Source organism: Myiozetetes cayanensis, unplaced genomic scaffold, assembly GCF_022539395.1.
Source record: "Myiozetetes cayanensis isolate MyiCay16 unplaced genomic scaffold, myiCay2020 scf3, whole genome shotgun sequence".
Lineage (NCBI taxonomy): Eukaryota > Metazoa > Chordata > Aves > Passeriformes > Tyrannidae > Myiozetetes > Myiozetetes cayanensis.
The window spans coordinates 7096580-7111723 of NW_026087521.1; the positions used below are offsets into that span (position 1 = coordinate 7096580).

The 15144-nt window shown below is 41.7% G+C and overlaps 1 protein-coding gene across 2 annotated transcripts in view; it reads right to left on the reverse strand.

The window, feature by feature from the left end:
- The window catches only part of DMTF1 (cyclin D binding myb like transcription factor 1), a 29568-nt gene extending 16936 nt beyond the window's left edge, over positions 1–12632 (reverse strand). The window contains exons 1-6 of one of the 2 annotated variants that reach the window (XM_050324889.1): positions 12494–12632; positions 6104–6220; positions 5453–5572; positions 4414–4508; positions 3563–3677; positions 896–972 (exon numbers count right to left, since the gene is read on the reverse strand). In XM_050324889.1, coding sequence (XP_050180846.1) covers positions 896–972; positions 3563–3677; positions 4414–4508; positions 5453–5572; positions 6104–6212 — 516 coding nt within the window. In that variant the 5' untranslated portion in view covers positions 6213–6220; positions 12494–12632. The remainder of the gene's footprint in view (positions 1–895; positions 973–3562; positions 3678–4413; positions 4509–5452; positions 5573–6103; positions 6221–12493) is intronic. The other variant, XM_050324888.1, reaches the window with a different exon arrangement.
- Positions 12633–15144: the final 2512 nt, after the last annotated feature.

A 15144-nucleotide genomic window follows, 5' to 3' on the forward strand; every position in this document is an offset into this window, starting at 1 on the left:
AACTATATATAACCTCTTACTTTAACTTCAGCTTAAACTAAGAATCACTCTATTTAAACTATTCAAAGCAGTACAAGAAAGCAGGTAAGTGGGAAAAGACTGAATCAAATGATTTACCAGTAACTCAGAAAAGTTATTTAGCTAGCTTCAAAAAGCTTCACTGGGTATAAAACACAGTATTACCTATGAATGATTTTGTGGCAGAAATTCTAATACATGTGTGGGCAGAAACACTTTCTACAACTAACGCTGTGGGATGAACACTAAATTCAGGGTTTTTTTTTTTTTTTTAAACCACAAGTGAAGGATGGTGGAAGTGTAATATCCAGGCTATAAATTCTCAGTTGTACGAGCTCAGCTCAAATATCCTCAGCTGCAAGTCTACCACAAATAGGACTTATGGGTAATTAGCACCATCAGTGTGTTAACTGCAAGCCCATTTACACTGAACTCTGACCCCAACACATTAAGGGGAGGAAAGCAGACACAGCCATCCTATTACTGTAGTAAACAAACACGGATATAGGATCAAGGAACTCTGGAAGTTGCATTCCATGCTCTGTAAGTAAAATTATCTCTACTGCTAGTGCAATTTTTTTTCTCCATCTTCATCAAAGGTTTCATCAATAACCAATATGTATTTAAAGACATTTAGTCCCGTAAAATGTCATGTCAGGATGCTCAAAATGGGCAATATTCAGTATAAAAATTAAAAGCAGACTTGAATCCTGTGCCTGGATACAATTTTCTTACGTATTTCAAACGGGCAATGACCATTTCTCCAATGAACCAGTCAGAATCACTTATGCATATTCTGGGAAGTCCTAAGGAAAGCTGGCTTCTAGCAGGAACTGCATCACCACACCAAGGAGCAGCTAACATGCTCTAAACATACCTTTAAATAACGCTCAATGTTACTCATCAAAATGTCAATTTCTTCCTTTGACCACATCCCTTGCTTCCACTTATGGCCTGAAAATAGAAATGGCAAAGTAATTACCAAAGTGAAAGCCAGAAAAACAGCAAGAACAGAAGTATCTGACACACGACCCTCACACTGCAATTAACAAAGAAAAGACTAATTTTAGCTACTAAAGAGCTAATCAGAATTTTAAACAGATGTTATTTCATAACTGACAGCAACCATCAACTGATGTTTCAATAATGTGAGTCAGACCTCTCTTCAAAAACATCCATATTTTAAAAACAGAACATAAATTCCTCTATGTGCTGTCAAGTCATATTTTCAGAGTTTCTCTTCAGCCGCAACTAGAAAATTTGTCTTTAAACTGACAGCTGAAGTTTCCATGCTTTCAGAATTATTCCAGAAGCTGGAACTGAAAATGTGACTCATAATATTACTTGAGGAATTGGTAACAATGTAGGCTTCTCTTCTATGCCTTAACACTCCCCAACATGTGAGTAGTGCCACCTACTGTGAATGTTTTTCACAGAGGTAAATGCTCTGCTTAGTCTATTTTGACAAGCTGGTCCCCATTTATCTCCTTTTTTTTTGGACTGAGAATAATGCTCAGGGGACACAGTCAAGATAAAAACTCGTGGTGAGAGTTTTATTTTCCCGAATAAAAGCGGCAAACAAATAGAAACAAACACAATGTTCCTCTCTAAGTCCTTAGTAACTACAGTGTCAGCTGCGCTTTAAAGGCAAACCCAACCGACTTTGATATTCAGGGAGAGAATTTCAAATCTTAAGTCTACCAACTTAATAAAACATTCCAACTATAAAATACACAGATTGTCCTTTTTTCCCCTTATGGTCATACCATACTTTTAATTCAGATTATGACAGTGTGACCCACTTTACATACTGCTGTGTGCTGGCTACCTGCCCACCTCTGCTCAGAAAAATCAGGGTACTTCCTTCTCAGCCTGCTAATTACCAGAGCTGGGAGGCAGAACACATGAAAGAGAGTGTTTACTCAAATCCAATTATAATGAAAAGTACAGGCATTATTACCAATTCCACTGGAACTCATGAGAGAAAACTCTTTCTGTGCACCCAGTGGCTTCAATCTCTTCTTCCAAAATGACAGAGACAGGACAATAATCTGTTACCATTGCTGTGGTTCACACCTCTATCCAAACCTCTGACCTGACTTAATGGGACACTGCTACTCTTTATATGGAATAACCTTTAATACCCAACTACTTTAGGAAAGGACATATATTTTCCACTTCCCTTGTTTGCATATTCAGTGTCAGGATTATCATAACCTGCCCACAGGTCTGGAAATAAAGCATTATCAGGTGGAAACTGCTATAAAACGATGAGCTCGGGCAACACACGCCAAATTCTGAGCTACTGTAAAAGAAGGCACATAATGGCATTCCTCCACTGCTGATCTCTGTGACAAATCACAGAGATCACAAAAAAGGTTCAGCTAGTACTGGTTCTCAAATATTTTTCCTGGTGTATTTTACTAGAAATGTCTTCCTCAAATTATTAATCTCTTAATTGGAATCTCAGTGCCCTCATCCACTTGCAGCTGTAAATGCCCCTTGTTATCACTATGATATATAGTCAGTTGATATGTCTGGGAGACAGCTACAAATGCAGTAGGTTTATGAATACACTGAATAGCTTTGAAGCCCTTTAAATCTAATGAATTAGAGGGACAGAGAAAACAGGAAATTACTTATTATCTGTTAGAAACAACTGTTGGTGCACACATGGGATCAGCAAGTGGTCACTGACAGAGCTGCTCAGCTCCTTTGCTCTGAATTTTTCATATCCAACACTCAGGCCATTTTTTCACTGACTCAGAAGTACACTCAGCTCACTGGACTGAAACTCACTGGGTAAGAGATCACTTGCTCCTGTGAAAGAAAAGCATCACATTTTTTCCTAAATGCTTCTAACAAAAAAGGGAACTGCTTTGAACTGACTGAAAAAAAAATTATTTTTCTTCTACAAATAGGAAAGGTCAGAACAAGAAAAATAGTAGAGACACTGAGGAAACTAGAGAGACAACACATCTTCATTTGACATTAAGTTGTTTCTCCAGGTTCAGAAAGGCACTTACCCTGGGGGAGAAAGAAAAAATACAAGCTCTCAAGTTCAGCAACTACTACATGATTGCACAGCTTCATTCTGAAAGGGAGGAATGCCAACGGGGTAGAAGTTTAGGAGTGGCAGTGATTATTTCAGTAGATCCTGGTCTGCATGAGCCATCTTCTCTGAAGCACCTCCATCCCAGAAACTGTTTAATATGAATCACAGCAGCCAGACTAAGAAGCCCTGCCTGGAGGAAGATGCACTACCCCGAGGACAGATTGTTTTTTTTCCTTGGTGTACTCCTGTCTGCTGTAGCTTCCCACCTCCTGACCAGGCAAACACAAGTGTCTGCCCCATCTGGGCCAACACTCAGTACCTATAGTTCTTCCCTCCCATGGCACTGCAGTCACTGTCACCACTGCAGGCACAGCCCATTTCCAAAAATCCAGACCAGAGATTACTTTATGCAACTTGCAAAATGTTCTGAGACATTTGGAATAGCTTAGCTTTTCACAGGATGGGAGAACTGCATTTGATATCTCCTACCTTTATTGGTTAGAGAATCCTTATCCTCTTTGGTTGTGAACCAGGCTTGACTAACAGCTGACACTTCTTCATTGCCCATTGGGGAGATTTCATCCAGCTGTTCATTCTGAAGAATCTTAAAAAGACCAATATGAAATTACCCAGTAAATATCTTCCATTTTTTACATTACCTTGCAATTAACACGGAGGCATAATTTGAAAGAAAATGGAATCAGCACACCAAGTCACCTTGTTGACTGTTCAAAAAGTGCCTTTTTAAACATGGCACTGAAAGTACATTCACCTTTCTTGAAACACCTGAGTAAGATTCAGCACCTTAACATATAGATGTTCTGAGAATCATTTAGGTAACATTCTTTTTCCTGTTTAATGCAGAGTAAATAGGAGTCTCACTGGCTTTGGTGGGAAGAGGACTATACCCAGCACCTCCATTGTAGAACTCAGAAACATGGTACACCCACAATGAGAACTGCATGTAATTGTTAGACAAAGCCTATTAAGGCCTGTTATAAAACTGAACCTATAATCAACAAATGACAGAAATATCAGATTAATTTGTCTTCTATGCAGATCACCACAGAGTAAGTGATTACCAGTGGACGGTCACCTCTATTACTGTTTGCTGTCTTGCTCTTTGCGCAGTAAGATACACTGCAAATAACCACTCTCACACATAAAATGATTCAATTACACTTTTATAGAGCAGCATTTTATAAACCAGATCCATGCATAAATACACTAGTTTCATATTAAAATAGTTTTGTTAATTTAATAAGCCTTTATGGTATTTATCTTTTCAATTTAAATAAAAACATGTATCAAGGAGATAAAATTTTGAAGTTTTACTGTACCTGAATCTGTGTAACAGTTCCTTCATTAATCTCATCTTCAGCTACCTCAGTGGTAGCAGTCATGGTCACCTCAAAGCTCTGATCATTTTCTGAAACTTCAGAATGGGTAAGTCAGTTGCACACTTCACCCTGGAAACATTTTTTATGCTACCAGTTTTATAAATTGCTACCTTTGAACTGAAAATTCTGAAAGACCTTTATTCAGTATTTGTTGACACAGTAAAATAATTAAAATGATTATCAGCTGCTCCCCTTCATAAAATTTAAATATGGGTTTTGAAACCTTCAGTTTTATATTTGACTACAACTAAGACCTAACATGGAACATTTAAACAAAAGGTGTTTGATATGATGCAAACATTTGGAACTGTATTAATATTTCCTTTCCAACCCTATCTCTGGTATTTTCCAGTTACTAAAGGATAAAATTCAAATCTTTTGGCTGCACTCTTTTTTCCCAGTTCTCCTTCAATTTCAACGTGATAATGCCTTTGCTTCTAAGGAATTTCTATTAAGTTCCACCAAATAAAGAGCCACTCTAGGTATTGCAAATTGGTATTTTAACTAGATCTGTTTTGCCTCCCCCTCAGAGATTAAGTTCACCTAATATTCAATAATCTTCCTTAGATTAATTCAGTATTCACCCTACCTTCTTTACAACAGTCTCTACCTTAAAAGGACCATACACCTCAATATTACTTAGCACTGAAATGCTAACAATACTGTTTGATCATTAAAATAAGCTCGTCTCTCTTTGCAGGAGGAGAGCATCTCGTTTGCTGTTCATTCACTTATCCTTCAACTTATTCAATGCACCTGTGCCTGCAGGTCTCCATCTTTAAGGCAAGTCTATTTTGCCAGTTCTGTACAGATACCAAACACTGCAAACCATCCAAGGGTATCAGAGATAAAGATGATACCAAGTGTATTAATAAAACTTGAAAAGAAAAAAACCCATGCAAAATATTCTAATGTGATTCAAAGAGTCCAGTTTTTACCAACAGATATCTTTGCTGCAAGATCACACAAAAGAACTTACTTGGAACTGCAACAACGGAAATGCACGGAGCGGAATCATCCAGGCTTTGATCATCCTCTGATAAGCAAAGCCTCTTGTGTGGAGGTTCAGTGCTGTCTTCAGAGTCTACTTCATCAGCTTCTAACAACAGAAACATATGTAGGTTACTTCCTGGTAACTAAGGGCAGCTTTGGACAGAGTTCTAACAAAGTGGGCCAAAACAAAAAGTAGAAGCAAATGTGACAGGGTGGTTCAGAGCTTTATTGCTGCCCAAGAACTCGGTCTAAGTTACGGGCAACAACAGTTCACATACTTTCCTCAACACATATTTTCTGTGAGATTTTCTTTGTAAATTCCATCCACAGTCTGTCACACTAAAACCAGTCACTTACTACACAAATTTGGGTACATGCTTGGTTGCAGGGATGTGCTTCCACTGAAATAAACCAGAGCAGCTATATCCCTGCTGGGCACCTAGAGGCAATTCTGGGATTTAGACCTAAATCCACACTTTATTCTTCTTTAAACTGAAACAGAACAAATTGTAGCATCATAAGCCTCAATTGTAGCATAGTAACCCCAGTAGCTCGTAGAATCTGGGGGCAGGGGAGTATGGTGGTCAGATCAATCAAGAAAAAGAATTAAAAAATACTATGCAATACAATTCTATACCATTTTGAGGGCAATGAAGTATAAGGTTCCCTTCAGTGTCCTGAGTCAAAGTCACAGAGTTCACGGTTTCTACTGTCACTGTGTCAGACTCTTCTTCAACTGTGCTCATACTCAAACCTGAAAGAGCAACACACAGATTACTTTTCTGCAGTTGGACTCTGCCTGGACCATAACTCTGCTTCCTGTATCCCAAAATACCAGCATAAACTTCCACAGTCTGCTCCTTCACATGAGATATCCACAACCGAAGACATTCACCTACCTTTACTTTCCTGTGTACTTCTACATTGCACAGGGTGACATCAGAGCGCTTTAAGGTTACTTTTCAAGTAAAAAATAGCAGCTACTCTCCCCATTCAGAAACATTTGCAACTTACTAACAGTTCGGGGGGTTGGTTTTTGTTGATTTTTTTTTTTTAACACAAACCTGAGCCATTCCTTTTTCAGTATTTCTAAATTCTTCAGATCTGATGCTTTTTGTCTAATATTTGTTTCACCGTTCATTTCTTAATTCTACTAAATATACTAACTCAAAGCTAGTCAGGACTGACAAATATTTTTCTAGTGCAATCAGGGCAATACGAAGTGCTTATGATAATCTCATTTCCACTAAAAAAGTACCACAAAAACCCTCAAAGTTTATAATAAATTCTATGTAAATTATTGCCATGACTAATTTTGAAATAAAATGGAGCAAAACACCCCAACAAAAGTTCTAACCCCCCAAAGAAATCTAACTAATTTTCTGCTGAAGCTAAATGAAATCACATCTGAAATATCCAAAAGCTTTGCAATAATTTAATCCATCTAAAGCACCTAGGTTTGGTGACTTTGGCAGAGATTTGCAAAAAGAAAATATGTCTTTCTCCTTTGAGTGTTCAGCCCTTTTAATGTGTTTAGACATAGGCAAAAAGTCCTCGAAACTTTTATTTTGAAGCCAAAATACTGTTATCAGCAATTTTACTTACATTGTTAAAAAATCATTGACTTTAGTGTTAAAAAAAAAAAAAAATCACAATTAGATTACAAAGTTTCCATGTACCAGGCAGGGATACTCATATACCCATACCTAAGTGGAATTTACAACCTGGATTTCAAATCCCCTCTATAATGTTAATAACACTGCTTCGGTGGGCAATGATTTAATTTTTAATCAAAAAACATGTTCTTTGGTATTGAAGATTCCCAGGAGAAATGTCTTTCTATACGGATAAAACTACTGCCAGTCCTTCAATAAAATTACTTATCACCCCTTGAGCTTGTTGAAGATTTGGCAGATCTTTAAGTACATGTAGTAGCTGATTCCTGGAATGAAGTGGTATTACCCCTCTGAACATGCCAAAAATTTCAGATACACTGAAATTTTGTATCGGAGGGTTCTCAAATTTAATTTCACCTCTACCATTAGCAACAGCTCCTTGCCATGTGCAAGTGTGAGGAGGGAAAAACTTGGGATTCATCTCCTTCTGAGTTTGACAGCCTGTGCTCTATCCTTTACTGGAAGCTGCTGTTTGCTTCGTGGCTGTAGTACTGATTTCAGGAACTCAATGAGGCATCCTTAACATGAAGAAAGACATCCAAAGCATTACAGCTAAATTAGCAGACTGTAACTTTTTCAAACTAGTTTTGAGTTGTTCATTCAGCCTTTGGGGAGTGAACAAATTGGGCCAAAATACACAGATTCCCTTTTTCATGTTCATATGCACTTTCTGAATAACTTTTACTGCTGTAGTAAAAATCCCCAAAGTTACGAGAAACACCATGGAGGATTATTCTTTAATTTTACATGAACTTGTAGTGATAACATGCCAAAAGCCCCTATTTTCCTTTTCTAAAGGCTTGAAAGACATGTGATTTCTTTTATTAAAACACATCAGAACAATCACGTATTTCACCTAAAGCTCTTGTAAAATCAGTGGAAACTACAGCATCAGTCATAACAGGAGATACAGCAGACCATTCCTTCTTTTTTATTGAAAGACTGAGCACAGAGATAGCAAAGCTGCGTCGTTCTTTCAGCAGTTACTCAGGACTCGCTGAAAATCAATGAGTATGTTTACAGGATTTGGCTCCCAAATCACAAGCACGGGGCGGTCAGGGCTGTCCCTCTGCATTCTCTGCCTTGCTGGTTTGCCATGTTAGGAGAGAAAAAAGAAACAGCATAAAAGGGGTCCATCCAGAGATCCAAACACGGCATTTCCAGAGGTGGGGAGGAAGATACACCACACGATCAGTAGCTGCCCCCCTGACACTTCCATACAGAGCTGTAACGGAATAAACAGCCAAAGCTGAGGCAGCACATCCAACAGCAGCACCGGCTCCTCGGATCAAGCTGTCAGTTCCAGCTCCCAGGTACTGCAGAGCATCAAACACTGAGCACTGCACATTGTTCAAGAACTGGGACTTCCCAAGAAACAATTCCTCAGTGTAATTCCTGGACTGAGCAGGGTTTTGTAACTTTTTGCCGACGTCCCAAGAACGGTTTATCCCAACAGTAAGTTGAAAAGCCAGTAAGAAAACAGGCTCTCCAGAAAAAAATTATGTTCTATGTAAGATACTTGAGATTTAGCATATTCAGAGTTTTCTGAGTGAAGGCAATAACCACAACCAAGTCCTGATAAAAACTTCGGAAGAACCAAATCCTTGAGTTGACAGGAAAAATTCCCATCAACTTTAATGGATATGGCCTTGGACCACAACTGAAAAGTGATTGGAAGGAACATAAGGAGTTAAGTCAAAGTCAAATGCATTTATTTTGGACATTATTTTTTATTCACTGGACTATACAAATACAAGAAAATTGAAGGAAAAAACCAACCAAGCAAACTTGTTCTTTAAAGACACATTAAACCCCGGGACAGGGGTGTGAATCTATGAGTGCTTGGATCAGTGACCAAAACCAGGAATAACTGTGGTAGTTGTTCTGACTGAACAGGAAGCAATCTCCAGACCACACCAAAACCCACTGATTTACCCTTCAATGATCAGGTGTACCACAAATGCTGAACATGCACCAAATGTGACACACAATGGGACCACTATGGTGAGCTCAGTGGCCAAAGCCCAGTGCTGCTGCTGGAGCCAACGCTCTCAAGGTTTCTTAATTAGTGCAAATTATGTCATAAGTAGTCTCATCACCTCAAAAATACCACCTTATTTTCATATCTTCACTAAGTGTGCTTTTGAAAATGCACAACTTTCTATGTTAAACAAAAAACTCACTCCAATATTTAATTTTTAATGAACGACCCAAGGCTTTTTCTCTAACCCTTGATTCAGACACACTCTGTAAATTTACAGAGATGCCAATCTATCACTAATATTTTATGTTCTGAAGGAGGGTTTGCTCTTGGGGAAGGGAACACTGTTGGATACACCTACACCAACAGTGTGGATGGCATAATCTTAGATTTCTAAGAAAGCACCTTAGAAATTGGTGTAAATTCAGTAAGCATTTTTTTGTCTTTTTGGATTTCTGTGTGTATTTACCAAACCCAACATTTTCAGACCTGCATTACAATTCCAAACATGAAACATGCAACCAAACAGATGGGAAAATACTTTGCCTACAAGAAGCACTTAATACAGAATTCCAGTATAAGTTTTCCACTAAAGCTACATAATAGAGCAGTCCTTATTTATTTGGGAAGCCTGTAGCAGATTTAGGCAGGAAAAAGCCTTGCAAAGCTGATTTCATACCAAACTACAAAAAATATGAACATTTCAATACAAAATTCTGTAATTCCAAATCACCCTCATCAGGCAGATGGGCTCAATTATTCTGTGGGCTGTAAAAATTAAACACTTCTAAAAAATAGTACTTTTACCTTTTAAGACAAAATTCTGTCATTGCCCCTAGTTATTAACTGAATGTTAAGTCTAGTCTTCAGTGCACTGTTGTAAATCTTTCAAAATTTCTATATGAAATTGCTTTAAAGGCTGTGTTCTCTGCACTGGGCAATTAAGTATATTCATTAAGTCCTGTAAAAAGCAAAAACTGAAGATTATTAAGAGAGGCTTCCAGCTATTGTGCCATTAAACTGGAACAATCATATGGAATGCACTGGGATGTCAAGGCATTCACTGAAGAATAACACACAGGAAACAAAGTCATTACAGGACCTCGTATTTGGGGAAGCCTGAATTTTAAGTGTATTCCATACCAAGTCAATACTTCTGATATGCCATGAGGAGTTTTTACTTTTCAACTAGGGCCAGTTCTCTTATGCTGTTATTCAACAACAAAAAAACCCCAAGTTTTTGTCACCCCAAATGAGTTACACTCTAAATTAAAATTCCACCATGCAGAAATTGCCTCTAAGAGCTGCAAAAATGGATACGAGAAGGAACCAAACTGGACAGACACCAATCACAAGGACCCAAGGGCCTGAGTTTAAGGTATATACAAAGATTTATTAATCTGTATCAGCATAAGGTTACAGTCCTTTAGGAACAGTTACATTTGACTCTTCAGTGGTATTTAGAGAACTGGGCCATCACAGAGATGGAATATATGGGAGACACAATGGGACAAAGTGTTCTCATTTGCATTGATCCAAATTTGGCAGAACTCCATCAGTTCTGGCCTATCCATTGATATTTTCATTAAAAGCATGCTTTAAATGTCATACGGGAAAAAAAATAAACAAAAAATAAAAGCTATGTTCCATCTCTTAAAAAAAAAAGAAAAAAACCAAAATCACCAAAACTAGAGAGTTAGAAGTTTTCTTTTTTGGGAACAGAAAATGGCTCTCAGGGCCAAGGTTACGCCTATGATTAAAAGATCTTCGTAAGTATGGTATGTACTAAAATTGCTTTTCCTTCATGTAAATGCAGTTTCATTCAAAGCATTACAGTAGCCTCTTCACCTTTATAAACAATGGGCAGAAATTCTGCATGCAAGAAAAATATAAACAGTTATTATCCTAACTGATAAGCAAAGAGACTTCTCTCTTGCTTTCTGATGGGCAGATGAGCACAAAATTAATGCTCACACATAAGGAATTATTAGAACATGTAAAACACAGTGAAGAGGTCTTTATACACAAAAACTAGTATTTTTAGGCATTATACTTAAAAAGTTTTAATTGATATCAAATCTTTTCAATAAGTCATAAAACATCAAGTTGTTGATTATTATAACCACGTGCAATGATGGAAATGAGAATCTGAATGAGATGCGTCCACCTCACTGCAAAAAACCACATCTCCTGGTTTTGCAAAGGAATTTTAACTATGCTGTCAAGAGGCCAAGTTACATCTGCGGCCAGAGCGGCGCTGGCAAACAAACAGCATTTTCTAGATTACTTCAACTAACAATGGCCAGGTGGGGCCGAACAATGGTAACTCTTTGTGAATGAACACACACAAACACTGTGCCTCAGCTAAAGAAGTAGCTGGTACAAGTGTAATACGCTTCACCCAGCTCAAGGGCACAACCAAGAACAGAGACCTCAAAAAGGAGGTGGTGGGGAACAAAAAAAAAAAGGAAAAAAGGCTTTTCTTTTGGCAAAACAGAGAGCATAACAGTAGCGTAGAAAAAAAAACTGGTACCGCTCTCAGATGAAACCCCTGATCTTGGCAGAGCCGCACATTTCGGACTCCACTTAAAAACAAAACCCCCAAGCAACCACAAAACACAAATCTCGGTGTTAAAAAAAAAAAAAAAAAAAAAAAAAAAAAAAAGGGAAAAAAAAGAAAAAAAAAGGGAGGTTTTGAAAAAAAAAAAGATAAATGCCACAAGCTTAAGACACCTCAAGCGAAGGGAAAATGGGAGATTTAAACGCGATCGTGCAGGACGTCTTTTATTATGAGACATCCAATGCGGGGGGAAGGGAGTTTAAAACAGAAATAACCACCATAAAAAGTATTAATTAAAATACAGCAAATATAATAAACGCGCTGGCCGCCCTGCCCTCCCAAGGGTGCCCTGGTGATTTCTGTCCATCCCCTTCCCAATTTCCCCCTCCGCAGCGCTCCCGACGGCCGGGCAGCACCCCGGGAAGGCGGGGAGCCGCGGCCCAGGGCTGGCCCAGGGCTCTCCCAAGGGAGCAGCCGGCGGGAGGCAGCGGCCCGGCCCCGGCACTGCCCCCGGGGCGGCGGCTCCGGACCCGCCTCAGCGCCCGCCTCAGCCCCGCGGCCGCAGCGCCGCCATTTGGCCCCGGGGCCGCCGCCATTTTCCCGCGTCCCCGGCGGGCGGCGGCGCGGGGTGACCCCGCCGCGGGCCCCGCTGCCCGCCCTGCCCGGCCCGGCCCGGCCCTGCCCGCCAGGCCGGTCGGAGCGCGGCGAGCCGCGAGCCCGCACCCGGCCGCTCCCTCCCCGCCCCGTCCCGTCCCCGCCGCCGCCCGCAGCTCCCGGCCCTGCGATCCCGCAGGGCCCCTGCGCACTTACTTCCTGTTTTGGGTCCGGGCACTTGAGAAACCAGGATGGAGACTCCCAAGTACCAGGATGGAGGCGCCGGGCGGGCGGCGGGCGGCGAGCGGGGGAGGCGGAGGCGGTGGCGGCGGGGCGAGGCGCGGCGAGCCCGCCGGAAGGGCCCGCGCCCGCCCGCCCGGCGCTTCCGCCCGCCCGGCCGGCGCCACAAAGCGCACGGAGCGCGGCCCCGAGCGCCCGCGGCGCCACAAAGCGCACGGAGCCGCCTCGCCGAGGGGCGCCCGGGGAAGGACTCCCCCTCGTAACACCCACACGTCCTTCCTCACAGTGTCGATTACGCTCTGAGGATATCGAGTTCGATCTGTGGCCGAGCACCGCCATGGCTCTTAAGTCCCGTGCCCAGTATTTCATTAAGCACCTCCAGGGACGGGGTCTCCACCACTCTGCCCTGTTCCGATGCCTGATCGATTTCACTGCTCACTTCCCTCGTGCCCAACTACCTCGCCAAAACCAAGGCTTATAATAGAAAATGAGCTGTAAAGCCCAGAATAAACAAGCGTGTTTGCGGCGTTTTCTGCCCTGTGGGCTGGGTGCCTGCAGGTGCCACAATCCATGGCGAAATAGAGTCCACCCGCTGAGCCCCCTCACAGACAAACAGTGTAGATAAGGGCAAGAGGGCACCTGGCATCCCCTGCCCACAATTTTTTGTCTAAAATCCCCTTGAAGCACTTCTACCACATAGTCCCTTTTCGGCCACTTCCCTCCAGCTGCATCCTCCCCAAACCTTGAGAGCTTTAAAACGTGCCCTCGTCCTCTGAGAACAGCTTTTTCGTCAAACCTTCCTCACAGGCGGTAGGAAGCCTGACACCTTGGGAGAGGCCAGCAGAATCTGTTTGCCAAGCAGGATTCAATTGTCCTAAACATCTGGTGCCTTTAATACCTCAAACCCCTAAAAGCCTCAAGAATGCCTGCAGGGAACTGGGCAGCATGACCAGGGAGCCCTGTGTGCTTCTGAGGCAGCAGATGGAGGGAGGCAAGGCAGGACCAATGCCCCATCTAGCCTAAGACATCTCAGATGGGGTTAGATGACCATGATTAGGCAACTGCATCTTGCCCATAAGGTTGCAGGTCCCTCTGGTTGCCCTGAGTATGCTACAGCCCTGAGATACTGGGGCAAACAGGGTCCTCCCAGCATGGCTCTGTGTTTCTGTGGAAAGCAGTGAAGTAGAAAAGGACCCAGGGGTGTTGTTTGACAGCTGGCTGAATGTGAGTCAACAGTGTGCCCAGGTGGCCAAGAAGGCCAGTGACATCCTGGCTTCTGTCAGGAATAGGGTGGGCAGCAGGACCAGGGCAGTGACAGTGCCCCTGTACTCAGCACTGCTGTGGCCACACCTCAAAGCCTGGGTTCAGTTTTGGACCCCTCCCTACAAGAAAGACATTGAGAGGCTGGAGCGTGTCCAGAGAAGGGCAACGGAGCTGGTGAAAAGGATGGAACACAAGTCTGTTGAGGAGCAGCTGCAAGAGCTGTTTATCTCCAGGATAAACACAGTGGAGGTGTCTATCCTGGAGAAAATGAAGCTCAGGGTGACCTTGTCACTCTCTACAACTCCCTGAACGGAGGTTGTAGCCATGCAGGGGTCTCTTCTCCTTGGTAGCAAGCAACAGGACAAGAGGAAACGGCCTCAGGTTGTGCCAGGGCAGGTATAAATTGGATAGTAGGAAAAATTTCTTCACTGAAAGGGTGGTCAAGCTTTGGAATAGGCTGCCCAGGGAAGTGGTGGAATCACTATCCCTGGGAGTGTTCAAAATACATGTAGATCTGGCACTTACGGACATGGTTTAGTGGTGGACTTGGCAGTGCTGGGTTAACACTTGGACCCGATGATCTTAGAGGTCCCTTCCATCCTTAATGATTACAAAGCTCAGTTTTGCTGTCTCTTACTCTACATTAAAACAGTCATGAAGAAAAGGTGGGGATTTGCACCTGTGAAACAAAGGCTTGTAGGTGGGACTCAGAATTGTCTTGGGAAGGCAGAGCAGGTTAGGGAGGAGACACTGCATATAAAACTATAGTGGTGAAAGAATGGAGATGAAATGTGTAGCTGGGACAAGAAGGTAGCTGGGATAAGGAGCCGAAAGCAAGATTTATAGCATCTGTTTTGTTCAATGAACACTTAAATTGGTTGTGGTCTCTGTGTACTTGGTATTTCTGTACATCAAACCTTAGGAATCTCAAGTTCCACACCCTTTCCCTTGAATTCCAGGGAAGAGTTTAAGTATCTGGTGCCCTTAGGCACTAAGTGACCAAAACAGAGGTATAATTTGCTTTTCTCGTGTTGTGTACATCTGTTGGACTCACCAGCCATGATCTCTTGCAACTTCTTTTTTTTTTTCTTTCCCCCAATTTTTGCCACAAAGGACACATGGACCATACATTTGCCTTGCTTTGTTTTGTTGCTGTTGTTATTCTGTGTTTTTTTGTCTCTTTGGAGGGGTTTTTCTGGTTTGGTTTGGTTTGGTTTCAAGGCTTACTTTAAAAATTATGAGATATCACTTCCTTGAGCTGTACCAAAATGCATTGTCAGGAGGCTGAGCTCAGACTGTGCAGGAAGCAATATTTCTGACATTTCGTAGAAGTCTTCACCATATGAAAATTTCTGAAATGACCT